The 26,934-nt window shown below is 39.3% G+C and overlaps 1 protein-coding gene across 1 annotated transcript in view; it reads left to right on the top strand.

Annotated features, from left to right (window-relative positions):
* The window catches only part of LDAH (lipid droplet associated hydrolase), a 165,508-nt gene that overhangs the window by 118,592 nt on the left and 19,982 nt on the right, over nt 1-26,934 (top strand). The window contains exon 8 of the mRNA XM_086460479.1: nt 11,089-11,329. Coding sequence (XP_086316605.1) covers nt 11,089-11,329 — 241 coding nt within the window. The remainder of the gene's footprint in view (nt 1-11,088; nt 11,330-26,934) is intronic.

The following is a 26,934-nucleotide window of genomic DNA, read 5'->3' as shown; positions in this document are numbered from 1 at the left end:
TCATAAAGTATGTCATTGGGTGCTGGAGGATTTCTTACAGGTTGATGGGAGGAAATGCAGAATGGTTGTGGACTGGGTTTAGTGACCAGTCGTGCTGGAATGTTAACAAGTCCATTTTGTTAATAGCACTCTTTGAATTAGAGTAAAATATATTTTCTGTAGTGTTCTCAACTTCATGTTTTGTTCTGATTTTTCTGGAGGAGGGGTAAAAACTTTGCAAATAACCTTTGATTGTTTTTTTTCCTCCTGAAAGGGTATGTTTCTTTCCTGGGCATAACCACTCTGCAAAGATTCTGCCAGCTTGCTGTATAGCTGAAACATGCTTTAATTATTTTTTTTTTTAAATGACATAACCATTTACACAAAAGAAGGGAAAGAAGGAATAAAAACCCAAACATTTTAAGTCAACGTATTTACTTTTCATTCTTCCTGGCTTATTAGTTTAGTTCAGTGTATGGGGTATGCTGTTGTCCTAGGACAGCATGGTTGCATGAGAGAAGTAAATGTATAACAAAACATCATCAGGCCTTATGTTAACTTTTTACAGCTTCCTGATAAAATGTTCTGGTTTTGCAAATCAAGAGTGTCTGTCACATCCATGTAAGGTGGCATTTCTCTTTCTTGTACTGTTCGTGTTGGTAATGGTTCTGCAGTTGGGACCTGATAGCTTGGTGCAGCGTAAAAGTTGATGTCAACGCAGGCTTCTGATACCTGCTTTAACATTTGAATTTTTTAATTTCTTTCCATCACATCTACTTATGTCACTTGTCCCACCCAAAATATTATTTTGAGTGCTTTGCATTTATAGCCCTTAAAAATTTGTGGAGTTACGATTCTCCGCCCTGTTGCCTTTTTGCTCACATTTTGCCAAGCTATTCATACTCCTTTCTGTATGCATAACTTCCTTCAGAAATTTTCTCATCTGAGCCCTTCCTTGATTTTATGCTGTATTTGTGGCTGGTTTTTAGTTGAAATCTTCACTTTCAAGATGTACAACATAGAATGCAATCTGCATTCTCTCCCAAGGAGTCAGAGCTTCCTTTGGCATTTGTGATGTGTTTCCTCACTATATGTAACATTACCTTGCAGAGCTTCTCTCTTGTTTGCTTTCTTCACCATATCATGTTGCAAACTTGATTATCATTTGCTATTCACCAACTCCCATGTGTCCTTTCAGCTGTATTGCTTGCCAGTTTTTTTCCCACTCGTTCACGCTTTAGGTTATTTTCCTGGCACATTTAAAGATAGTAGTGGCTTCTGAGTTGATTCTGTGAGCTGAATAACTAAAGTACCAAATTTAACTTAACAGAACCTCATTATTATGCTGCTTCTTTCCGTTTTTGGGTTGTTTTTTACGTTTCTTTGGGCTTTGGGGTTTTTTTTTTCTGTACTTCTGCTTGGAAAAATTGCCTTAAGCATCATGAAGCAGATACCCAGGCTGGATCTCAGAAAGCTGGTTTGGCTTGTAGTGAAGTCATTTCCAATGAATGCAGTGAAGCACTACATTCATTGGAAACTGCAGTCTAGCTAGAAAACAGAGGTAGTGACACTATGAAATACCTCTACCTTCTCTTCTACTGCCTATCTGTAATTTGAAGACCAGATCTGCAAACATTGACCAAATACATAATGTTTCTGATTTCTAAGCAGACTAATGTCAAGGTCCTTTAGTGCAAATGCAGACTCGGCTTGACTAAAAAAGCAATAGAAAAGCAGTATGCAACTTATTCTGTATATAAGTGAAAGTTATGATAGAGCTAATCTGCTTCAATAGCAGAGGAAGCCTAGAACTGAGGGACTGCACAGAAATTAAAATTAAACATGCTACAATTGCAGGTATGCACTGATGTTAATAGTGCTGACTTGTATTTTTTGTCTTGTCATGCACTTTATATAGCTCCTATGCATGTAGTATGAAGTGATGTTTAGTAATTCCAAATCATTCAAGACCAGAACTTGGGAATTATTGCGTATCTGCACCTTTTATGGAAGTAAATACTAAATTCCAGCTTTTTTACATTACCATGTTAAATGACACCAGTATATTTACAGTGGTTTTGGTATTGGAAACAGTACACTGCTATGAACGGGACTTTTTAGAGAACACTTACTCAAGTACTACTTTATAGCAACATTTGCTCGCCTAAAAAGTACTTATTGAAAAGTATACTCTGCTCCTTCTCCTGTGGAAGGGTCTCATTTTGTTCTGTGTGATGAAGCTCCCAATTAGAAGTCGTAGGTCCTCTGTATGGTTAGTGAGAGGCAGAAGACTCTACTAGAAAGTGTTTTCAGTTCATCCGACATCTTCTCTGTCCATGACTGACTTCAGTTGGGAGCCTCAGGTAATTTAACTCCTAACTTAGGCACCTCAGTTAAGAGCCAGTAGTGAATGAATGTGATGAAACTGAGTCAAAATGAACTCTGAGAAGGGCAAAGGTTTGTTCTGATTCGTTTTCCCACTGTTTCATGATGTGATTTCTGCAGATTTCATTAACATGTATGTATGTAAAGACATATGGAGTTGATGAGTCATTGTTCTTTCCTTGCTGACCATCTGAGGAATGATCTCTTGATAACAGAATGGAGGATTTGTATGTAATTGCCAGGGATGGCATACAGTGTTTTTAGAATCTCATTTAGACAATATCAATTATTAAGTCTCTCTGAACAATTCGAGGTATTTCTGATTGAGTGAGGTAGATACACTAAAACTAGTATTTAAATTATTTTTCTCTATAAAACAAATCAGGGCTCATCTTGTGACTCTTGACAGCAAGTGGCAAAATACAGCTTATATTCCAATAGTGAAGCCTCTTTCTTTCCCCCTAGCCCAAACATGATTGCTTCACACACATTATCTATTAAGAACAGTTCCAGGACTGCATTAGTTGCTAACCTGTACCCAGACATTGTCTGGGAACATGCCAGAGACATGCCAGAGACCATACTAAAAAGTTTTGGTCCTTGAGTCTAGGTCCTAGCCCAGTTTAGTTTACCAGAATGGAGGCTATGTTGCAAACTGGAAGCCACAAACATAGACGATAAAAAATTTTCTGCTAGTTTCACCTCTTTCTATTTACAGAAGTCATACAAGGGGGAAAAATCACATAGGATAGTCCATAATCAGTGCTTCTGATATGATAAAGCTCAGGTTATTTCTCTACTGGTACCATAAAGAAAACTGTTTGTCGTGCTCCTGTTCTGGCCACAGCTCAGCTCTGTGCATATGAGCCTACTTTTCTGTGTTTTGTCATGAATTTGCTCTTTTAGTGTAAGATGTCATTAATATTCATGTAACCAGTGTGCTGGATGGGGATCTCTAGGTTTTGCTATATTTATTCAGAAAAGAATTAGAAGCATGTACCTGGGCGCTATGTGTACGTGTGTGCGTGCGTGTGTTGGACTTGGCCTGTGCCCAAGGCAATGCCTGGACCTAACGCCTTAGAGGTAACTGCACAGAAGTTGTCAAGCAAAATTTAATCCAAAGTTTATTTGGTAAATGGATCTTATGGACTGCTTGCATGCCTTTATGTTTAGTCCTTAAAAGTACATTTGATGTTTACATACTAATGCTTTATATCTTTGGCGCTACTGTTTGTATTCATGTATGTCTGTATCAAAGCAGGAAAAAAAAAATCCTGACTTTTTAAATAACATTTGTCTTTAATCACGTTGGTCTGTGCTTTTATCCTGTGACATTTACACTACTGTGCTCTCCCCTACATAAAAAAGCTGGCTGGGTCATTGTGCTCTTAAAGATGGCGATAAGTAGTTCTGCTCAACTGAACCATAATTTCTTCAGATACTATGAGAGAAATTCTGTCTGTGAACATCTGCACATCCTCCACATGCCTTCACAGCCCTGCATGTCCATTCCCTTGAAGAACTCAATCTCTAGCTGGATCCTGAGTATGCCTATGAAAACTCTACAAGAAGGTCCTGTGATCAACAGTTGATCCAATCTGTTCTCAAAGAATGAAAACTCAAATACCCCTTAGTAAAATCGAGCTGGCAGACATTGCCATGATGCTGTTAGTGGCACTCAAAAAGTTTGCTTTTCCTAGGGAACAATAATTCCCTCAGCCCATCAGAGAAAATCTAAAAGTATTATTTAGAGTTTTAACAGCCCATTCACAGAGTTGCATGCACTAACTGTGCTTTTGTTTGGAAAACAAATTAAGCTATGCAGGGAGCAAATTATGCTCCTCATATGCAAAAGGTTTTCTTAGAAAATTAAAAAATCCTTCCTTCTGTCACTTAGTCTTATAGATTATACGTAACATAATGAGAAGTCTGGAATGAAAGGAACAGAAAAAAATAAATTAGTCTGGTGCCAAAGTGAAAATTTGGGCACTAATAAATAGGAAATGTAGAAAATTTAAGTTGAAAGTGTGAAATCAAGTGCCCGTCCCCATGCCTCACAGCAGTATGTTGGGAGGGGACTTTAGAAGATGCTCTAACAGAAGACTCTCTTGAACTAAGCAGCCACTAATGAACTAAGCCAGCATGACATTCATGGTAAAAAAATGCAAACTTTTCTAGAAAATGTGGGTTATTTACATATTTTTTACCACTTCGTTTTACAGAAACAGTTTGGTTAGCCAGAAAAGTAAGCTTTGGTTAGAGCAGAGGATTGTGAATTACCGAACAGTTGTTTTAAATCTTCCTACTTTCACAATGTGTATTTTCATGTGGAACTTGAAACTTGTAACTTCCTGAGTTTCCATTTATTGATCCATAAAATTAAGTATGATAAGACTTCTCTGTGGGACTTAATTCCTATAAAGCACTTTGAAATTCTCAGTGATAAGATTTTCTGTTAACTGTGTTTGAGATATTTATTCTGTTGCCCATTTAATTTGCCCAGACATTCATTTAGGATCCGTAAGATAAAATAGAAGGCGATGCACACAGTATGTTATTACTTCATGCCAGAAGTGAAATAATTTTTTGTCACTTTTGTTCATTCTTTAGTTCTTTTGCTGTCATGAAGTCATGTGGGTTTGTTGATATTGAGCTGTGACAGACAGCTTGCTGATACAACAAACCAAATTGTCATCTTGAACAATGGAAGAAGAAATCATTCAAGATTTTAAAATATAACTCTATATTATATACATTATATTGTATTATATGATACTGTACTATACTACGCTATACTGTATTACAAATAATACATGACTGAGCAAAGTGAACGGGCAAGTCCAGAAAGTTGCACTCTGGTGAGAGGAAGGCCCAAGCCAATGCTGTCTGGTTTGTCCTGTGTGTTTTCTTGGAAATTTGCTCGGCACAGCTGTGGTAATAAAGCAGGGAATATTTCCCTGACCCTTGTTGTTTTGCCTGCAGGTTTCTGCATACTGAGTAAAAGAAATTGTGATTAATGTGGCATTCCCTGTCAAGGGTAGACTGTAGATTACCATTAAGTGCATCATTATGTTATCTTTGAAAAATTTACTAGGTTTCACCTGACAGATAATAGCTTTTCCTCTGCCAACACAACAGAGGAATAACAAACGAATATATGGAATGAACTGATATATATCAAAAGAAGTGTTACCTTTGACAGAGAAACAGCTTTTGCTTTTGGTAGGGTTTTGAAGGAATTTTAAATAAAACTTCCTCGCTCATTTTCTTTCCAGCCCTGTGATTTGAAGTCATGCACGTAGTGATGCTGTGGCTGCGGAGCAGGGGTGTGTGGCTGCAGGGCCTGCGGGCGAGCTGCAGAACTGTACTCAGATGCATCTTTACTGAACATCGGTCGGTGTGATGGGTTGGTTATAAGGCATAATAGGTTACTTCCTTGCTTCTGTCCGCTGGTTTGATCTCGGGGGTTCCTCATGGGCTCTGAGTTGCATAAGCAACGCAGGATCTGAGCCTTATGTTCTGCTTGTTGGTTGTTATCATATCAACCATTCCTGCACCCCTGGTGATTAAGAGCATCACTGGTGATTATGCAGCAAGAGCCAATACTTTCCAAAACCTCCCCTGCTCAGAAGTCAGTGTGAGCCGCCAGCAGCTGCTGCTTCTGCTGTTAGAGCAGAGTGAAGCAGCAGGTTATTTCTGAGGAAGTTTCAGTTTCTGCTGTTTTCTTCAGTGGGTCAGAGTTTTGGTGTTTTACAAGTTCAGTAGAGACATCAAGGCGAACCTGCTTTAGCAGGGGGGTTGGACTAGATGCTCTCCAGAGGTCCCTTCCAACTCCTACCAGTCTGTGATTCTGTCATTCTATGATCTGAACGTGCCTGCGAGGTGTCGTGGGCAGGGATGGTCTGGCATTGCGAGCCAAGGTACGCAACTGAGAAAGCCTGGCTGTAATTAATGAATTCACCTACTTGGGGTCTTTTCTGAAACAGGTCTTTAAAATGCCTCCTGCTCCTTTCTGTCAGTCAGTGTCTGCCTTTTCATGTCCTGCCTGCTTTTCTCTCCCATTTTGTTTCTCTTAGCAAAACACCACTCTGTATGAAGAGCAGGTGGCACGGTGTGGCAGCTCTCTGCAGGCCCTCAGCTGTGTGATCTCAGGAAGGTACACACCTGATGTGCCTGAATCTGTAACCAGCATTTCTTCTGCATGATCAAAACTGCCTGATTTCAAAAGTATTGAGCTCCTTGTTGGCGTTGAGTCATTTTTTTCCGGTTCTTAAGCATGATGTTACATCCTCAGCACCATCGTTTACCAGTCCCTGTAACAAGTAGTATTACCCACTCAAACATCAAATTGTAGCTGATGAGGAATATATTTCAACTCTTTCAGTAGGGTGTACTAATAAAAAATATTACTGTGGGGTTTTTTTTGGCTTGATCTGATTTGCATACTTTCAGTGCTTTTACAGGGAAACCATTTAAATGTTTTACAAAAATCCTTTGCTGGTGTGGTTGAGAACATTAAATTGTGCAGTGATAAACAGCGATTTATTATAAATTTAATTGTTTGGCATTTTGTACTCTTTTCTCATTTTAATCAAAGCAAAAAAACTTCCAATTGTTTCTGCAAATCCAAAAACACGTTGACATAACCATTATCCAGTGAAGACTCAAAGATACTCAGTTGTCACCTTTTTGTCTTGTTTTAGGTAGGTTAAAAGCTGAATAGAAAGCCCAGATGTGTCGGTAGTTTGGAAAGCCTTTGTTTATTCTTTTATATTTATGTGAAGCAGTGATCACATGAAGTGAATCTCATTCATTTAGGGATCCTGCCTAAGCAAAGCTCCTTGGTCCCATGCCTTTGGGAAGTGGGCATTTAATATTCTTTGCTTTGAGGGCTCACTTTTCCTGTGAAATAAGTAGTTTCTTTTCCCTCTGTGTTGTAAAATCTACTGTGCAGGTCATACCTGAATTGATGGACTGATTGCTCTAGATAAAAAAGTATATAAACAGTAACAAAAATGTAACTCCGGAAGTCCCCACACTTTCCTACTGTGGTGTGTGTTGAAGGAATACAGGGCAGAGCATATTTGGCTTCTAGGGCAGTTTGTTCTCTGGACACATGCTCAGGCCATGACCGACTAATTTTTTCAGTGATATATATACCGCTCTACTTAGGACTAGGAGCTGCCTTGGCACCCACATCAAATTACGTGAAGAGCTTGCTGATAATATTAGCTTTTTGTTCTTAACAAGATCTAAAACTTCTCAGACACTGCCATCTCATTACAGTCCCTTGAACCGTTCAGGTCTTGAGCCCTATGTAATTTAAAGAGTTAAAAATTAATGATGAAAATCGAAGTAGCTGCCTGGTGACTAACCCAAAGAGTATCTATGCCTTACACATTGAAATTTAGTGTATGTGTCATCCTGAGTGTTGAAATCGTGCAATTTAATAGCATGTTAAATGAATAACGGTTAAATAAGTTGAATGACAGTTTTACAAATACTGTTTATTGTCACAACAACTAACAGTGACAATTCCAGTATAATGTAAGAATACATGTACTGTTTTTAGTGGGTTGACCAAGGCATAGCAAGGGTAGGTGATACAGAATCACAGAATGGCAGGGGTTGGAAGGGACCTCTGGAGATCACCTAGTCCAACCCCCCCTGCTGAAGCAGGGTCACCTAGAGCAGGTTGCACAGGATTGCATCCAGGTGGGGTTTGAATATTTCCAGAGAAGGAGACCACAACCTCCCTGGGCAGCCTGTTCCAGTGCTCTGTCACCCTCAGAGTGAAGAAGTTTTTCCTCATGTTCAAGCGGAACTTCCTGTGCTCCAGAGTGTGCCCGTTGCCCCTTGTCCTGTCACTGGGCACCACTGAGAAGAGCCTGGCCCCATCCTCTTGACTCCCACCCTTATTGTAAGTGTTGATAAGGTCCCCTCTCAGTCTTCTCTTCTCCAGGCTAAAGAGCCCCAGGTCTCTCAGCCTTTCCTCGTAGGAGAGATGCTCCAGTCCCCCCATCATCTTCATAGCCCTCCACTAGACTCTTTCCAGTAGTTCCTTCTTTTTCTTGAACTGGGGGGCCCAGAACTGGACACAGTACTCCAGATGTGGCCTCACCAGGGCAGAGTAGGAGGGGAGAACAACCTCCCTCAACCTGTTGGCCACACTCTTCTTAATGCAACCCAGCGTTGATATGACCCACAGCTCTCAGCGATTCGGGGCACAGAGCCTGTTTGCTTTCAGTAGATTCACTGGCCAGCTTTCAGTACTACCCGGATCTGCTTGAGTCTCTGCAACTAGTGTCTGTAGTTGCCCAGTTGTCTCTGTCTTCCCACTGCTTAACTGATAAAAATCACTGGAGTTTGAATTGGAGGTAATTTAAACCGGGTGAATCTGTATTCCTTTCTCTAGTTATATGTAGTATTTTTTTTGTATTTTGACTGATTATTATCACAAGAAACTTCTATCATTAAGTATGAGAAGCATTTCCATAAATAAAGGGGTCATTAACCTTTCCACATTACTTAATGATATATGCCATGGCATTCATAGGTGTGACAATACTGGCGCTTACGATGGGCAATGTCCTGAATCTTCAGAATGACTAGTCTTATAATTCTGAAAGTTGTACCTTGAATATAATTCTGTGCCATCTTCTTGATTTCAGCTAGTGGAAATTGCACATAGATAACATCCTGGCATTTGAAAAGATGACTTTGGGGGTCCCTTCCAGCCCAATGCATTCTGTGATTCTGTGATTTGAATCTCATTAATTTCCTTTGTTTTACCTGTGTATTTCTTCTTCACTTATTTCAAGACACAAATATGACATATTTTTTTATGAATGTGTGTCATTATAATAAAATATGTTAAATCTGTTGTTTCTGCAGTTATTGCAAAGAAGTTGAACTAATCTTTAAGCTATTCTGCAGTCAAATGCACATTTCAAAATCCTGGCTTGGAAATCTAGCAGTAAAATAAGAAATAGTTGATAACTGTTTGAAAAATATGAACTTTGCATTTCTCTATTATTGTCTGCAAAAGATTAAAAAAAGAAAGAAAATAAATAAAATTATCCTCCACCTTCTCACCATCTTTTAAATTTTTGTGTCGTTAAAAAATGCAGGAATGCATAGGACATTGTAACGGCTTTCTTGGTTTCTGCTTTTTCCTCCAAGGTTTAGCAACTTCCCCCAGCGGCTAGTACAGCACTCCAAGCAACTAATCCTGTATCTATAAACTGTAATGTCAAAGGATTAATGAGTGCCTGGGAACGCAGGTCAAATCTGCTTTAGATCACAACAGTTTGAGTTCAGCTTCTAGCTGAAATATCACGAAACTACCATATAATTTAGTACAAGTCTTGCATTCCTATACTTCAGCTGCTGGTTGCCTTTAATAAAAAGAGGCCCAGGATTGATTTCCCTGAGAATGTGTTTTTCTTTGTCTAAAACCAAAGTAGTATCAGCTGGAAAGCAGAAGGATTTCTTAAAATAGGTCTGTATTCGATATAAATAGCACTTTCAAAGTCTGCTTTTAAAATAGTGTAGAAAATGCAGTATGGCAAGTTACTGATATTTCCTGAATTTCTTCTGTTTGCTATGTTACAATGCCCAGATCTCGTAATCATCTCTTGGTGGCATGCTCTGCCTTCTACTGGATAGCTGCTGAGACCACTGGTGCTGCACACAGTTGCAGTGGCATGCAGTCTCATCTGAGAGTAAAGGTGGTTTTTTTTTTTAACAAAAATATTAATCTACTTCTCACAATACATAGAATGATATGAGCAGTAAGCAGACATAGAGAACTTCATCTATTTTATTTGTGCTGAGTCACCAACAAAGCACAGCAATTCACACCTAATTATCTGCAAATGCAATATCCAGAATCTCTCTACTTTCTTGATGCTTCTGTGTGGTACTCTAGTCGCGTGCCTTTGAGGGTTTTTCCTATATGAATTCTTGCAATATGTTTTTACTTCCATAAAAAAGTGTCAGATAGCCTTTTAGAATATTTTTTATTATAACATTGAAATATAATTGAGAGTAGGTATATTAATTCACTTTTGGTTAGTGTGGGTGTGTTTTTAATTAATTTCATTCTCTTTTGAGGCTACAGTGTATTCTATTATCATAACATAAAATAATTGCCAGCTTTAGAATATGTCTCTGTCATTGTACATGTAAAAAGCAATATTATGCACCACTGTACACATCTTAGTGAAGGGGCTGTGTGCTTAGACTGTTGTTCTGGCCAAGTTTACCTGTTTTGAACTACAAACCGAAAACCCCCTGTGTTGTCAAACTGTAAAGTTGCTGTCACAGTGCCTCACATTTTTTGTTTGCTTGGTTTACTTAGAGAAAATAGTTTACCAGATGGACTAAAAAGCAGTATACTTTTGATGAGATCAAAAATCTGCTCGGCCTGGGATGGTGGTACCTACCGAGTACCCTCAGGTGGGGTTGTCATCCTCCTGAAGCAAGCGGCTGGGCTCGTGCTCTGGGCACTTGTTTCAAAACCGATAGAACTGAGCATTTCATAACCACGTTCTTGTTTGCTTTGTCTTTTAAAAAAGTTAACCTGGGCAGACCACAAAGCCTGCCTGCGTGTCTCAGGTGCAGCGCACCTGGAAACCCAACTTCACTTAAAAATTATGTCTCTTAGGCCGGGATGTGGTGCTGTAGGACTTTGCTGACGGTCGTTTTCTCATGGCCTGACAGGTTCTTCGCTCCGTGCTGCTGTTTCCAACCATAGAGCGTATGGCTCAGTCCCCTCAAGGAAAGCTCATGACCCCTTTGCTGTGCAAACTTCGTTACGTTCTGTACATGCCCGTCTACCTGCTGTCCTTTCTGCCAGAGAGAGTCAAAGCCTCCCTGGTGCGCTTTGCTCTGCGAGGAATGAAAACCTGTGATGAATCTTCCATAACAACCTCCGTAAATCTCTTCAGCATGGACTGCATTGGTGAGCACCTTTTTTTTTTTTTTTTTTCTGTTACACCAACTTTTGTATTGTTCTCATTTAGTAAATGTTAATATAGTTTTGTGGCCAAAAGCTTAATACTGAAGCATGAGTACATTTTTAAGAAGGACAGGTCTAATCTTTTCTCAAATTAAGACCATGGGTACAGGAAAATCTCAAATGAGTCAATTAAAAAAAAATCTTAAGGGGAAAATAACAAATAAAATATTTTCCCAAGGAATATATATATCTTAAGAGAACTGACCTGTGCTACTAACAGTATCTCATGCAATTAAATGTCTTTTACAATCCAGTTTATGTTACTTATGTCTGCTTGCTTTGTGCATTTCATTCATACTGGATGGTGAAAATAAATCAGTAATCAGTTTCGTAAAGAGTTCTTTACATCTGTTTTTTTAAAAGCTATGATTTAACCAGCTGTATAGATTTTTTCATCTGAATTGGAATATTGGTAAATTCAGAAAAGGGCCTTCAGCCTACGAAAACATAGAGAAGTTACTTTATGCACAGAAGAATTTCAGCACTTTTTGAGGCATACGGAGAAAGATAGAAGATTAACATTCCTCCAGTGCATATTGTATGCATATTTTGCATATTCTAGCAAAAGAAACAGCTTTAAGAAAGGAAATAATTTCAGCTAAATCATGTTAAGTTCAGAATGAAAACCAGAAGGTGGATTGTGCTATACTCCAGGTATTTTGGTAAGCTAGGAGTTGAAAACAATTTGGAATAGAATTGACGTGCTAACACAATAATAATAGCAAGAAGGAAGTTTTGATTGCATTAATAGTAGTAAAAACATTCCTACATTTCCAGTCGTGCTCTGTCTTCTATCAGTTAAATTTTACCTACTAATCATCCAAACAGATGTGCCAGAGTAACTCAGTGATTGCAGTGAGGTCCTATACCTTTCACGAATACCTGTGGATGTGTTGGTCTGTGTTGGAGCCTCACTGTAGGACCGCACAGGGACTGAAAGCAGGGTGGGCAGTGAGGGTTCTTACTGCCAAACCTAGGCAGCCCCGTTTGCCTCGTACAAACCTGGCATAATGACAGTCGCTCCACTGCGGTACCCTCTGCCTGACAAAATCAGGCTCCTGGTTAATAATGGAAATTTCTGATAGGAGTCCTATGGTTTGTTGCTTGAGTCCCTATTAATTTATGGCAGTTTTATGATGACTGAGGAGAAAGCAAGCATGCAGTCATACGTACACCAGGCTTTCAGGCTTCTTCCTTTGATAATTTGGTCTCAGAAAAAGGTATGTGAAGGTCTGTGGGGTCACATCTCCACAAGCCAGGAGTCCTTCTCTGGTCCCCATAGATAAACTTATACCTCTCAAAACAGCTTATCCACATCCAGGGTTGTATTGGAAATGGTCCTTGGCCTGCATTGACCTCCAAAAAAGCATGGCCAGCCATTGTTTCTGAGGGCTGTTTGGCCCAGACCACAGCAGTGGCAGGAATAATTTAACAGAACGGATTTTGTGTGCTGCTGTTGGAGCCTGACTCTCCGAGCTCTTTAGCCCTAGGTGAATGGGCCTGTATGGTGTTTGTGTGTCAGCCGGTTGTCATTTTCTGTGTGCACCGAGCTGTAAGGTAAATCGAGTCAAGAAACCAGGCTGAAGGCTCTTGTACTCACAGGATGTGATCTGTGCTTATGTTCAGTTTATTGACTGAAGTTGTTATACCAGAATGAAAACCCCTGTGAGACAATGTCTTGTAAAACTTGCATAAATAGGCCTCATTGATGCAACTAGTTCCTTTGGGCTTGTGATATCATCTCTCTAAAGCAGAATTCCCCTTTGGTTTCATCTTTGGAAACTGATGCTGTTTTACAGCCGAGTGACTCAGGACCACATGTGTGGATTAATAATCTTAGGGCTTTCCGGATATTGCCTGTTAACCTTCTATTGTGTTGTTTGTGGACAATAGGAAATGTAGCCATTCAGCAAAAATCTGCTAAACCTAGCACAACAACTGAGTCTGTCTTATGGGGCTGCTCATCTGTGAGTTACTGAAGCCTCTGAATTTGTGGTAAATGCTTTTTTCTGATTGATTCCTTGTCCCTTAATAAACTGCTACATATGGTTCAGAAACATTCAACAAATGAAGTTGTTTCTCCTCTCCAGGAAAGTTGCATGTCAACTCATTAAAAATACACATATTGCCTTTGGCATGTACATCTGTTGCATTACTGTAATTGTAATAAAAGCTGTGATTAAGGGCAGAAAAGATGGTAAAAGTTTCCTTAAAACTAATACATCCGTTAAAACAAACCAACCTGCCAGGGATTTGTTACCACATCCAAAGCTTAGTCACAACAATGTTTTCTCTCCTCTGAGAGGAAATGAGATTTGAAAATTTAATTATAGCAGAACTCTAAGACCGAGTGCCGCTCCTGATGACATCAAGAGTCAGAATCTCCATTCAGTTGCAGCAGAATCCGTCCCTTGGTTGAAAGAGTCGGTGAAGGAAGAATTATGTTCCCTCTCTGTCCCACTATTGCGAATTATGTTTGCTCCTGCTTCTTATCCAGACTCATCTTTCCGTTGTCCTAACCGTATAGTTGATGGTACATAGAAGCCCCAGTCTCACAGCAGAAGGTGTTGTGGTGGCACTGTGCAGAAAGATAATGAGATATAACATCTTGTCCCACAGGGGGAATACTGCAGAAAGCAGAGAGACAGCAGAGACTGTAAAGAAAATGGATTGTAAGGAAGGATGGGAAGACTAGTGTATAGATAATAAAGGACCTATTAGAAATTAGCAAAGAGGTCTGAAGGCAGTTTGCCTACCTGGATTAAACTTCTAGAAGAAGTTTCTTAGGGCAGAAGCATTATAATGAACAAACTAGCATTTGGGTACTTGTATTCGTGAACCTAGGAGATGAATAGGCAGAAATATTGGACATTCGTGACCTTGAGTTATCTGAAACATTGTCACTCTGTTTATTCAGGCTAGCAAAACAAGGCTACCCCTATCTAGCACAGTGGTCGTTGTTCTACAAATCATGTACAGTCCTGCAATGCTGGAATACTTTGGCACTCCAGCACATTGAAATTTGTAAACATTTCTTCGGTGACAGATGCCAGTAGCAGACTTACAGTGACAGTAAAACGTTGTATCTACACGGGACAGGATTTATTGTCCAGCCATTTGACTGGCAAACTTCCTCCATTTGTTTCTGTAAAGTTTCCACAAAAGCACAGACATTACATAATGGGTAAACACCGCAAGGCTTTTTTGAGAGGCAGGCTCGCAGGTCAGAGGTTAACGTCTGGATGACAGTGAAGATACAGATAAGCACAATAGCAAGAAAAACCTCCGACTGGCCTAAACTCAGTGTGTCCTTTGTGATCTTGAACCTGTGACTTCCCTGGAGGAGTCTCCCTGTTTGTTTAACCTATTCGGGGAGCAGGGGAGCGCTGTGATATGGAGCTGGGGGGTCTGCTATGTGCAGTTCAGGCAGGTTGGGAAGGAGAGGACTCAGAAACCTGAAACGAGGAGTTTGGATGGGTTCAGGCTGTCATACAAATGCAGGCTGGAGACAGTGGATTTCCGGTTTATTTTAAGCATCCAAAAGATGTTGTAAGACAAGGAGCTAAGATTAAACTTCAGAGTTTGCATTCGAATTTTATCTTGTTCCAAGCGTGGAGACACTCAGATTTCATGTGGAATGTTTACATTTCCCTCATTTTACAGGGAAAAAAGGGCTAAGGCATTTTCAGACTCTCCACTCTTATGCCCACAGGACTGCATAGGAAGCAAGAGTCCCAACTGAGGTATCGAGGCTTGCCTCCCAGCAGTAGCTGCCCCTCTCTGTTGGCTGTACAGGATGACAAAATTACATCCCTGAAGTGCCGTAGACTAAAAAGCTTTCTTGTAGGATAAAATTTGCAGAACTGACAAATAGCATCTGGGAGATAAATTTGTAGCAAAAGCCCGTGAAACATAGGCTTCCAGTTGCTATGAAAATGGAACATAAGCTTTTACATTGACTAAGTTATTTTAAAATTTTATCTCCAGGGAGCCAACTGGAAAATTTCATCCTGGATTTGAATTATCCTAGCCTTGGGAGTTGTCATGTCTTGAGATCTGTTTCTATTCCAGTGCTCTTCTTAATCAGAGAGATTTTAAATATGACATTGTGGGTGGTCTTCATCTGACCACTGTGGACATTGTGCTGCCCAAAGAGTTGGCATCTAGAGCAGGACAGGTGAATCACACCGTACAGATGACTGTTTCTCTTTACCGACCTCCAAGGGACACTTTCTCTACTAGATACCTAAAATTAGAGGAGATAAATCCCACTGTACTGGCTGCTCATTTTGCTGCAGACATCAGAAAACAATGTGATCTGAATTCTCCATGTAGCCTGTACCCTTGCTGCCAGGACAGTCAGATATCCCATGCTTTGGCTGCATTAGAATTTACATCTGTTGGCTTCTAGAGAGAGTCCTGTTGTTTGTTCTGTACCTTGTTTGAAAATTCATTTCACATCTCCACTTCTATTTCCTGACAAGTAAGATTGGAAATTTTTTTTAGTGTTCTTTTTTGGGACTAAAATGCTGTAGAAATACCCATCTAACTGAAGTACTTGGGTAAGGACAGTGCGTGGTGTTGTGTTTGTGGCACTCAATAGTGCCTCTTCCTATTCTCTTCATATTTTTCAGAGTTAAAAAACAGTGTTTGAAGTATTGGGTAAGCACTTGGTAAATGAATTCACCTGAAATGCTGAAATAAGAGTGCTTTGGCCCCTGAAGAGTATTTTAAAAAGCTTTATAACCACATGGCTAAAATTCAGTTTACTTTTCTTCCTTTGTTTTTAAATGTAAATGGTGTTCTTTTCTTGGACTGAGATTAAAAGTTAACTCCAAAAAGTAAAAGAAGGTATGATGAGCACCTCTAAATTCAGCATGGAAGGCTGAGCTCTTTGGATTTTGTTTTATGGAACAAAATCACGAGAGCAGTGCCTTCTGTGCTGAATGGAAATAGAACTTCCATTGAGGCATGCAAGGCCAAGGGGAGTTGTGCATTATATTCTCATCTAGGTTTTATTATTTCAAACACAGTACTAGCACATTTAAAAAAGAACCTGACATTCAAGACCAGCAGTGAGCTATTGCCAAGCATCACATAGCTGATCAGTAGAACTGTACATAGACCCACATCCCAGGGCAACAGTTTATCTACTGAACCTGCTTAACCATTAGTTTAACTTTATATGAATACACACATATGTTAGTCATGAGCAGCTTCCACAAACCACATTTACTAGACAGGCTGACAGTCTATTTAAAAAGCCAGTGCATTTTTGAATAGAGACAGAAACTGGTAGCACAAAAGATTTCGGATGGCACCTTACGATCTCAGAACTACATTTTTCGTAGCAGGCATGAGAATTAAAGCTTTCCTCCCCCCTGCCACTGGACAGCTATGCAGATCTTTGAACCTAGACCAATTTTCAAGTTGATTTTCCAGGCTGACTGAAATCAAAGCCCTGGTAGTAAAAAGTGATTGCTTTGTTTCTTTTGGTGAGTGTAAGTTTTAGATAACTTCTGGCTATAATGCAGAAATCATTTCAAGAATATTTTTCTACTCTTATAATTAAATATGTATAGAATTGCAGACATGATGTATAGCTAGACAAAATTTCATGGAGAACAGAAATTACCGACTGGTAAGTAAACCATATCGATGTAAACTAAATAATGTTAAATCTCAACAGTGTAGTGTAGGTGGGCAAAAAGCTCGGCAGGCCTTCTCTCTTCTTCCTGTGTGCTTCCTTTGATAGTGGGGCAGAAAGAGGTCCAAATGATACAGCAGAAAATCTCCCTCCCTCTCACTAGCATCTAAGTAACTAGGATTGAAGAAAAGTCGATCTTTCCTGAAATTGGGTAACTCTACAGCTGTCTCTTACAAGATGTTTTTTGCCTGTTCCTGAGTTTGTTACTGCCAATTATTGCCGGAGGTCAGAAGGCTGCTTTAGGTAGCCCAGCAGTCTGACCTGGCATGCTAAATCCTCTGCTTCTGCAGTTTCTCAGCAGGCTCCTGTGTGCTGTCACAGTTGACTCCTATCCACTTCTGACATTTTAAGTGATGATCGTAATATGTATTTCTGCAAAGTGTTTAAGAGCGTGTTTCCTTACCTGTGGAAACACAGTAATATTTTATCACCTGCTTCGCAGGAAAAGGGGCCAAAGAATAACAGCCTTTAATATTTTCATGTTTCCTTTGCTACTGTTTATTTTCCTGTGTGATGCCTGACTAAAATATTTGTTTAATGTAGTCGGACAACTCACCTTACCAAGGCAGCACTTAAGCTGACGGAAAAACCTCACATCTGCTTTATTCTCTCTGTGAGTGAACTAAACTTTTCCTTGTTTCAGAGTAGGATGCTCATATTAAATTACTGGAGGAAGGCAGTGACTTTTATGTATTTATAGTCCTATTTATTTTTTAAAGCCAATCTGCTTCGTAATTTAACCCATTTCCGAAAGAAAGAAAGATATTTAACAAGGACTTTTATTACTTGCAAAAGCTTCTACTTTCCTGTGAAATCCTTGTGAAAATAATAGTAATAATGTGGAAATTTCTCATTGGGTTTATTTCTGTTAATTATTGCTCTTTTTCTTCTTGGGGGGAAAACCCAATGTAAAAAACTCCCATCATAAATATTACTCATAAGGCGTGAATGTTTGGTAGTAGAACTACTGATAATTTCCATGAAATGTGAGGCACAGTTGGGATTTTATTGTGGAAGGGGCAATTGTTTATTCACCCCTGGTGGGGTTTCATCCCCAGGGGTACTATTTACTCCCACAAATTTGCAGTCAGTCTAATGATGTTTTGCAAATGGCATGAAAAAGGCAGGGGTAACATAAATGAAGCAGAAAGGATGTTGAAAATAAGTATATGCCAGTTAAGTGGTAGCAGCTACAGTTGCTTTGTGTTAGCCAGTGCCAGATAGTCATCTGCAAATTGGCACTTTATTTTCCCTTGGCCCAATACAAAGCCCCCTGAATTCAGAGGAAGGATTCCCTTCTGCAGTAGGCTCATGCCTTTTGTCTCAAAGGTGTCTATCTAAGCTCCCTCAAGGAATATCTGAAGTAGAGCTCGTGGCTCTATCATAACTTGTGTTTACTGGTTGGGAATTTAGCTTGATCCATTGATCGCTCTTTCATCATGCAGTCCCAGCAAAGCACTTAAACACATGCTATATCCATACCCATGGGTAAACTATAGGCATTTGTGTCTTGGAATAAGGGTTTTTTTTTAAATGACATGTACAAAGCTGCTAACTAATGCAATGCCTGTCATTCCATACGCCTAAAGGGAGCACTGGCCTGGATGTAATTCCTACAGTCAGCTAAAACAATATTACAATCTGCTTTGCTGCTGCTTCTTGTCATGACGATGTCCACCAGCGCTCACCATCTCCCTTGCCTAATTCTTTAACGTTCCAGTATTGAAAAGGAGAAAATGCCTACAGAGTCTTCATGGATCCGCAGAGGAAATGCTGGTTTATCTTCACCAAACCCAGTGGTGCAGGAGATTGCTTGCTAGTTAGTGCAGTGGTCAAGTGTATTTAAAATGAGCTTTAGAAACAGTGGTTTGTGTTTAATGAAGGGTGGTGTAAAGTTCACCTTTCATACAAATCAAAGCCACTCTGCCTGAGAGGGAGTTCACCTTGTTCAAACAAGGGATGGTCCAGTTGCTAAATTTCATCAAGGTTCCTCAAGAAAGAGTCAGCATCAGGTCTCAATCCAGAAAAGGACTTAAACTGACCTCCCTATAGCTACTCACATGCATAAGCCCTTGTCTAGTAGAATGCATTAATCCCAGCAGAGCTCAGGCAGGAATCACAGCGTGGAGATGCTAAATTGCTGCAAACAGTGTCTATCCTGGCCACTCCCTGTGGGACTGAGCACCACCTACACCAGACTCTTCTGTGCCCCTCTTGCAGGGTAAGAGAGCAGACACTCTACATGACCAAAAATCTGGACCCTAGCAGAAATCCTGTCATCATGGCCATCTGCCGGGGTGTATGAGACCTTAAACTGGAGATTAGTTTTTCTGGCTGAGAGACAGTTCTGTCATTTGAAAATGATGGGAGCTGTTCGAAAGTAACTTAGGGCAGGATTAAGTCCATAGATATTTCAGTTTCTGTCACACACCCCGCTTCATCTGCACATGCTTCATCACACAAGGTAAATGAGTGGGTTTTGTACTCAACAAAGTACTGATTGTTGGTAAAGCACCTGGGTATAATAACTTCTCATTTTTGTCTTCAGCCTCTACTATGCTTTCTCAAGCAGAGCTGACTGGTTTTCTTGTCTAGTTCTGACCTTCCTGCAACTATAGTACCAAGCAGTCTGGAGAAGTCCATCCTAACAATTGCAGCTATTTCTGCCTATTTATGTCGATCATGGTTGTATATTAACTAGTATGTTTCACACTAAATTCAAGTGTAAACTTAAGTAGAACCCAAAGTCAACGTTTACATCTTGTAAACTTCTGAACATCAACATTTTATCTAATGTGTGACTGCATGTGTGGAAGCACATGTTCCTACATTAGTCACCCTTGATACTAAGCAGTTCCTTCTGTTTGATGTTTTAAACAATAAGTTATACGCTATTTCCAAGATTGCTGTTGGCAATAATTACTGGTAGAAAATATGTTTTCCCTGTAGGAAATTACACTGCTGTTTGGTATTATTAGTTCTTACCACTGTTTTCTGACTCTTTCTGAGGAATGGCAGAGATTGCTTCCTCAAGAGCAGAGGATAAACTGGAAAGGAAACTAGTGTTAGACTCCTCTGAAGAACCTTACAATAAGACGGGTAACTTACCAGGAAAAAAATGTGACCAGATAGTAGTACATTCCCTAAAGAAAACTTACTTTCAAAAGTTCAGTCTGCTTTTTGCAGAGCATTTCGATTTAGCTTAGGAATCCTAGAATCGTTTCATCACTTTGCAATTTAAGCAATTTTGCTTTAAGAGTTTAGAGGACTTTTGAAAGAGTTGTATTACAGCATGGCAAGGTGCAGCTGGGCTCTGGTGCACATGAAAATAGTAGTCTTCAGCAATAATTGTCCCATTGAAATCAAATTATTTTCTGCTCCTACCCTCTGCTTGTAGTCCCTCAGAAGAACAAGCAGAACTCTGCATGCATATCTGCAACTCGATGTTGAACAGTCGTGGATTTAGAAAAAGACTGCAGAATCTGTGGAGCAGAAGTGGTGGTTTTCCTCATAGTCTGAATAGCCTCTGACACACTGAAGCCAGCTCTTGACTGGGACCTTTAGCACTCACACACATTGTAACTAATTCTTAGTTACAAAAAAGATCCAGTCAGGCAGTCAGTTAGGACTCTTCCCTTTTGCTACAATTACCGTCAAATTATCAATTTACTTGTATATTGTCCAATTTACCTTTACAGAGGCCAGGAATAGGAATTAAAACTTGCCAATGTTTTGCATATCTTAAATTTTTTTCTCAAGCATTTCGTAATACCAGATTATTGTGAAATTATCCTTCTGCCAGGCAGATTTACTAAGGGAGGCATCAGTGAAGCCTTCTGGGAGAAGGAGACTAAGAATTTTTGGAGGTTCTGTGGGAGTACCTTGTGTGACAGAAGAAAGCATCATCTCAGGCTTTTCTATGTGCAGTACTGCCAGTACCTGAGAAAATGTGTCCCCAGTCTCTACTGTGGTCCTCAGCCAACACAAGCAACAGTCTAACGTAACAGCAATGACAGCAGGTAAATGGCAAATGGTGAAATAGCAGATGCGCTCTGTGAAAAATTTGTCAGTAAATGATAGTTTTGCAAGGCAGAGTGTCAAAACTGTCCTGGGAAACGTTAATGTGGGAATGAAAGATGTATGGAAACAAACTATAGAAATTGAGAGACTAATGACAGTGTAATGAGTTTTCTTGTTTTTCACAGGGCGTAAGACATTGTTATTAAAACCACTGTACTTCCTCAAAAGAGTATTTGCGTGTATGAGCAGGTGTACAGAGGCTGGAGCACCAGTCAGTCAGACCGTTGTCATGGGGTCTTTGGCTTCCTTAGCCATAAAAAGGTGATTAGTATTGACAGAATTAGTAAAGAATGCTTGAGCATGAGTTTAAGGAGAAAGCTAAGAAAATCTTCTATATCATTATGAGCAAAAGTGCGCTCATGAAGGATCTAAAATCAAAGAATTTCATAAGAGATCAAAGGAATACTGACAGGAAGAGGGCAGATGAGCTAGATGATATGCAGGTAATGTAATGTGAATTCCGGAAGTATGGGAAAAAAAGTAACATTGCAAGCCAAAACTATTAGTTAATTGGCTTAACAGACATAGGTGGGATAACTGACAGAACTAGATTATCAATATGAAGGGACATAACTTGCTTGGGAAAGAAGGGCAGGGAGAAAGGAGATGGATGGATCAACTTGTTCTAATATCCAGGTATTAAGAATGGGGAGACCTGTTGAATATTATGTCCACCAAACCATGACAGACAAATTCAAGAGGCTTTATCTGAGAAAATTCTGAGCTTTCCAAAGGGCAGTATGTAGTGTGTTTGATGTCTGTAGAGGAAGGACTCTGGCAACATACAGACTGTTCAGCTAGTTCTTATAATACATTGCCTTTTAGAGATAGAGATAGAAATAAATAGATATATATAAAAAGCAAAGAAAGCAATTGGCAAAAAATATATGACAGTTTGATACAGAGAATTTGAAGGTGAGAGGCAGATTGGCTGAATATATTCACAAAAGGGTAACGTTTGTGCTAGGACAGAAATACTTAACATTTCTACAGCACAGAGCTTTATTCATCCACTAATCCCTTAAAATCCTATCATAGTCAGTGGAGAGATATAGGAAACACTTGTCTAATCTATCTAGATGGCTACTTTAGGATGAGATGAATTGTGTTCTTTCCACTGACTGTGAAGGGAGAAAAATTAAGCTTTAGATAGCCACATTTAATCAGGTGAATCCCATGACAGGTATCAAGAAATTATGACCTTCAAGGAAAATAAATAAATTAGAATTGTTTAGACTAAATGAGGGATGACTGAAGGACACGCTAAGAGTTTTCAAGTAAAGGAAAGTAATTTAATCCATGTGTCCATGGTAGATGTGGTAATGTGTGATGGAGTAGATTGCAACAAAGATGATTCGGATTGAATTTTAGTTAATGATAAGAATGGAATTCTAGACTGGATTTCCTAGGAAGATAATGAAACTTTCATCATCTGTGCTTCCTAAGGACAAGATGGATACATATCTGCTAAAAATGACACAATATCATTGAGTCTCCTTAGGACAAAAAGACCAGTGGAGATCCCTTCCAGCCCTACGATTTCATACACACTAATTAAAGATAAAAGAGTAGCATCCAGATTTTCAGAACTCTAATGAGGGATAATTTACCATAGCGAGAACCAAGCAAAGCAGATTAACAGATGCAACACAGAATGTTTGAGGAAACCAAAATATAGGCAAAAATGTTGGGCATTAGTTAAAATCAGATCTGAAAGTTCAAAAAAATGTCTTATTGAATGTCTGAATGAATCTGCGTTCTGCAGGTTGAATGCAGGATACAGAAATGTTACAGTAGGACGTTCCAAAGATAGGTAGGTTACCTCTAGAAATCAGCTAAATGAGCATAGGACTTGGATAGCACTCAAGTATGATACTGTTTAATTATTAATGACTTTTCTGGTATGGTTTTAGCCTTCTCCAACTAGCATTCTCCTAGTATTCAGGCACGGTTCAGGAGTTAGCACTGCCATGAACTTTTCCCAATAAGCAGTCTGGGTGAGGGAGGCCAGGAGGGGTGATAAAAACTTGCCGTGCTGCAGGGTCTCGGAATACCTTACAGAAGCACAGAGAATACCCGCAGCCTGCACCACAGTTGCGAGGGTGTCGCTGGTCTCTTACAAACTCCTCCAGTTCTAGCTAAAGAAAATTTATTCTTTTCATGCTGAAAAAAGGCAATGCAATAGTATATGGTGGCCTTAGTAAAATAGCGTAAGAAGGCTCTTCAGTGTCTGTGTTCATCTGCTCAGAGGCTCAGTTGGTCAAAATATGGTAAGAGTAGTGGCACCAGATTTGCATTTGGGAAGCACGATGAAGTTAGGCCTTGGTCTCCTTTTGCTCTGAATTTGTCCACTCTGGAAAAACATATAGTATATTCTTCTAAGGCTAATGCTGTTGAAATGGTGCTGTCTGGACCTTGAAGTAAAAATTTGGCTTCATGTTTCTCCCTGTACACATTCCAGAGCATAGCTCCTAGTAATTTACAAAATAGAGCAATATTTTGATATGTGGGACTTAATAAATTTACACCTGCAGCCACAACCTTGTTGATAGGGTCAATATAATCTGAAGCCAACAGCAGCAGGGAAGTGAAGTGAGCTCGGGTAACCCTTTGTAGTCTTATGTTTATTTTAACCTGATGAACAAGCTATTAAAGAATGTGTGTGTGCGTACATTAAAGTGTCCAGATTGGGGCTATCTTCACAACCACTCATTTTTGTTGGAAAAGGAACTATTCTGATTATTTCCTGAAATTCATTAGCCAATGAAGTTGAAAAGGTTTTCTTTTTCTTTGTTACTGTTGTTTCATTAGTATGGCATCTCTTTTTGTCTATTCTTTCTGTCACAGTAAATTCATCTCCTTAGCCCAACAAAGAATACAGTATTCTTTTTACGTAATGAAGATACAGACAACAGAGCAACACCACACAGAACAAGATCTAGTCATGGCACCACAACACAGAGTTGTTTTTTAAATTAACCAAGGGCATGCGTATCTCTCAAAGTTGATCATGGTTAAGTCAGAAATACTTAACCCTTTTTTATATTTTACGGATATGTGCACCATATGTAAGTCTTTTTTTTAAGATCTATTTCCATACAGACATAGTTCCGACTTACCTTGATTTTCCATGGACAACATTATGTGACCCCTCAGTTTCTAGTGTGAGTTTGCAATTAATCTAGCCCTAATCTAATCTTTTTCTTGCAAATAAGCAAACAAATGATCTTTGGATATTCAATAGTTAAGCAAGAAGTTTAAAGACTTGAGGAAAAACACGTATCTCAGTTCAATTACGGGAAATCTCTGTATTGCTTCAAGAATCAAGTACAAAGAGAAAGTTTGTCTGTCCTGAGTTAGAATCATGTTTCTTCCCTGAAATTAGCACAGCTTTACAAGTTCCAGCATAGGTCTGATGATATCCATATAGTCAACTGACATATTGGTTTAGGATATAGCTCTAAAATCTTTAGAAAGTAATGATAATTCTGCTAGACATGTGTTTCTTCAAAATCGGGAAATCTTCTATTTCATATGTTATTTGCTTGACTGCATTGTGGTTATGTCAATGTGTTTGAAGTTCAGCTCAATAGATACAGGTATTCATCTAACAACTGGCTAATTGAATTGGTGGTTAAATAACTCTAAGCACTGAAAAGCTTGATTGATTTCAGTCATTATTGTTTGTGAAAACTAATAATTTAGCTAAAGGATATTAAGTCCTTGCTGTGACACTTTGGGTTAAAGAGCTACCAATGATATAAAGCACTCTTTTCTTTTCTGGATCCTTGATTTGAGCGCAATCAGGGTTCCTCTATCACAAAACCACCACGAATAAATCAAACACATTTTGGCACAGTTTGTCGTCTCTGCTTAGCAAATGTATGAGACTAAACTGACACTGATCCTTAATCACCTTTAATCCATGGAGAGGGAATGATCCTACCAGGGCAGGAGAAAGGTCATTGGCAGGATCATGGGGAGAAACTAAGTTGGCAGTTAATTTCATAAGCCTGACCTGGGAATAAATGAAGGGCTTCTATTTTCAGGGTAATCTGTGTGTATAAAAGATCTGCATATAAAAAGCTAGGGTATTTAAGAAAGCATTTGTGTGTTAAAAGCATGATAAACATGATATTTTTCTGTTAAAACTTTGGTTTAACTTTTAAGCTCTAAGACCTTTATGATAATTATAGAATAATGACAGATATTTTCATTGTTAAACTCTGGTGACCTACTTATGAATTACAAGGGGTATCAGCAACTGGAGATGGAGTAGAATGCTTTGGGGTTTTACGGCTGTCACCAGGTGCGTTGGCCAGTTTCTGTAGGTTTGCAACCACATTTTCTTTTTTTTTTTTGAGAAATACTTTGCCTTTCCTAGTTGCTATGTGAAAAAAACACGTGAAAGAATATTTACAGAGTCCATGATACTGCAAAGATTCATGTTATACACTTTACTTTCTGTGCTTTGGATTATCCCACTGACCCAGGCCAACTCATAATATATCAGTCCAGCATATGCATAAGTACAGATTTGAAGGAATGAGATTAGACCACAAAAATTAAGAAAAAAAAAATGCTTTAGACTGTTAAACCAGATCAACAAATTGAATAAGTGAAAATACGTTGGCAGGAGAAGCTAAAGAGCTTCTATACATTGCTTTCGTACAAATCCCAGGCTGATTCAAGACCAAATCTTTGGGAGCCTGTTTTCCTTGATGGGAATTGAGAGTGCAGAGGTACTGGGCATTTGCCACGTGCAGGCAAAGGATAAGAAAAGAATAAACTTTGTTCTTTTCTTCCAAAGTCTTTTCAGGAGAGGACTGCAGTTTATGTCAGTGGATGGAGATGGCTTTTTGGGTCAAATCTCTGTGAGCCAGGTTTTAGGATTCAGCTCCAGCCTTGATATTGCAAACCATCCATGCCAAGTAAAGTGCTCTCAAGTCATTGTGTGGGTCTCTGACTGAAGTTCTGAAGCACTTGGTTTCATGTCCACGAGAACTCCCTTCTCATTTCGGGGTCTGAGTATCCAGGTTACCAAACGAACCAATGTGTTTGGTGTTCATCTTGTTTGCACGTCTTATCATAGCTGTGCTGTGATGAGGTTCTTCGCATGCTGAATGTTTTCATGATTTATCACTGGTTAAGTTCCTCCTTCGGCAAGCAGGTACAACGGGCTTGCTTTCAGTAGAAAACTGCACAACTTTCATAAAGCTCATGCAAACACAGCATACACCTTCATTTTATGACGAGATCAGCTTATTTCAGTTGGAGCAACTATCAGTTAGGGGTGGATGGAAGACATACCTAGTTCAAACTACAGGATGGTTCTGATCCTTCAAATATTTAACATTAGCACTTTAAGTGTTCCTGTTAAAAGCAAAGAGGCAGCAGATCATATGCGGAAGTGTGTACGTGCGCAGTATTGTGTCCTCCGAGCCTTTTGTGTTGCCTTCAGTAAGTCAGTTTAGAGAAAGATTTCAATTTCAACAAGTACAATTTTCTTACAGAGACACATCTTGACTTTGGGAACTTACACTTTAGCCCTTAGCTCTGTTCTTGATGTATTCTTCATCAGATAGCTTTGAAGACTTTTGTTATTTGCTCACTGTAAAATGCAACGTTCAAGGTAGTAGTGGGCAATTCTAAAGGGACATGATCAATTTGTATCTACAAATTTCATGATTGTTAAAGAAATATTTTTCAAGAACTAATTAACAGTCATTATGTTTACACAATGCTTTTCAAGTATTTTTAA

Source organism: Leptosomus discolor, chromosome 2 (genome assembly GCF_034619465.1).
Source record: "Leptosomus discolor isolate bLepDis1 chromosome 2, bLepDis1.hap2, whole genome shotgun sequence".
Lineage (NCBI taxonomy): Eukaryota > Metazoa > Chordata > Aves > Leptosomiformes > Leptosomidae > Leptosomus > Leptosomus discolor.
This window is presented reverse-complemented; position numbering and strand designations above follow the sequence as displayed.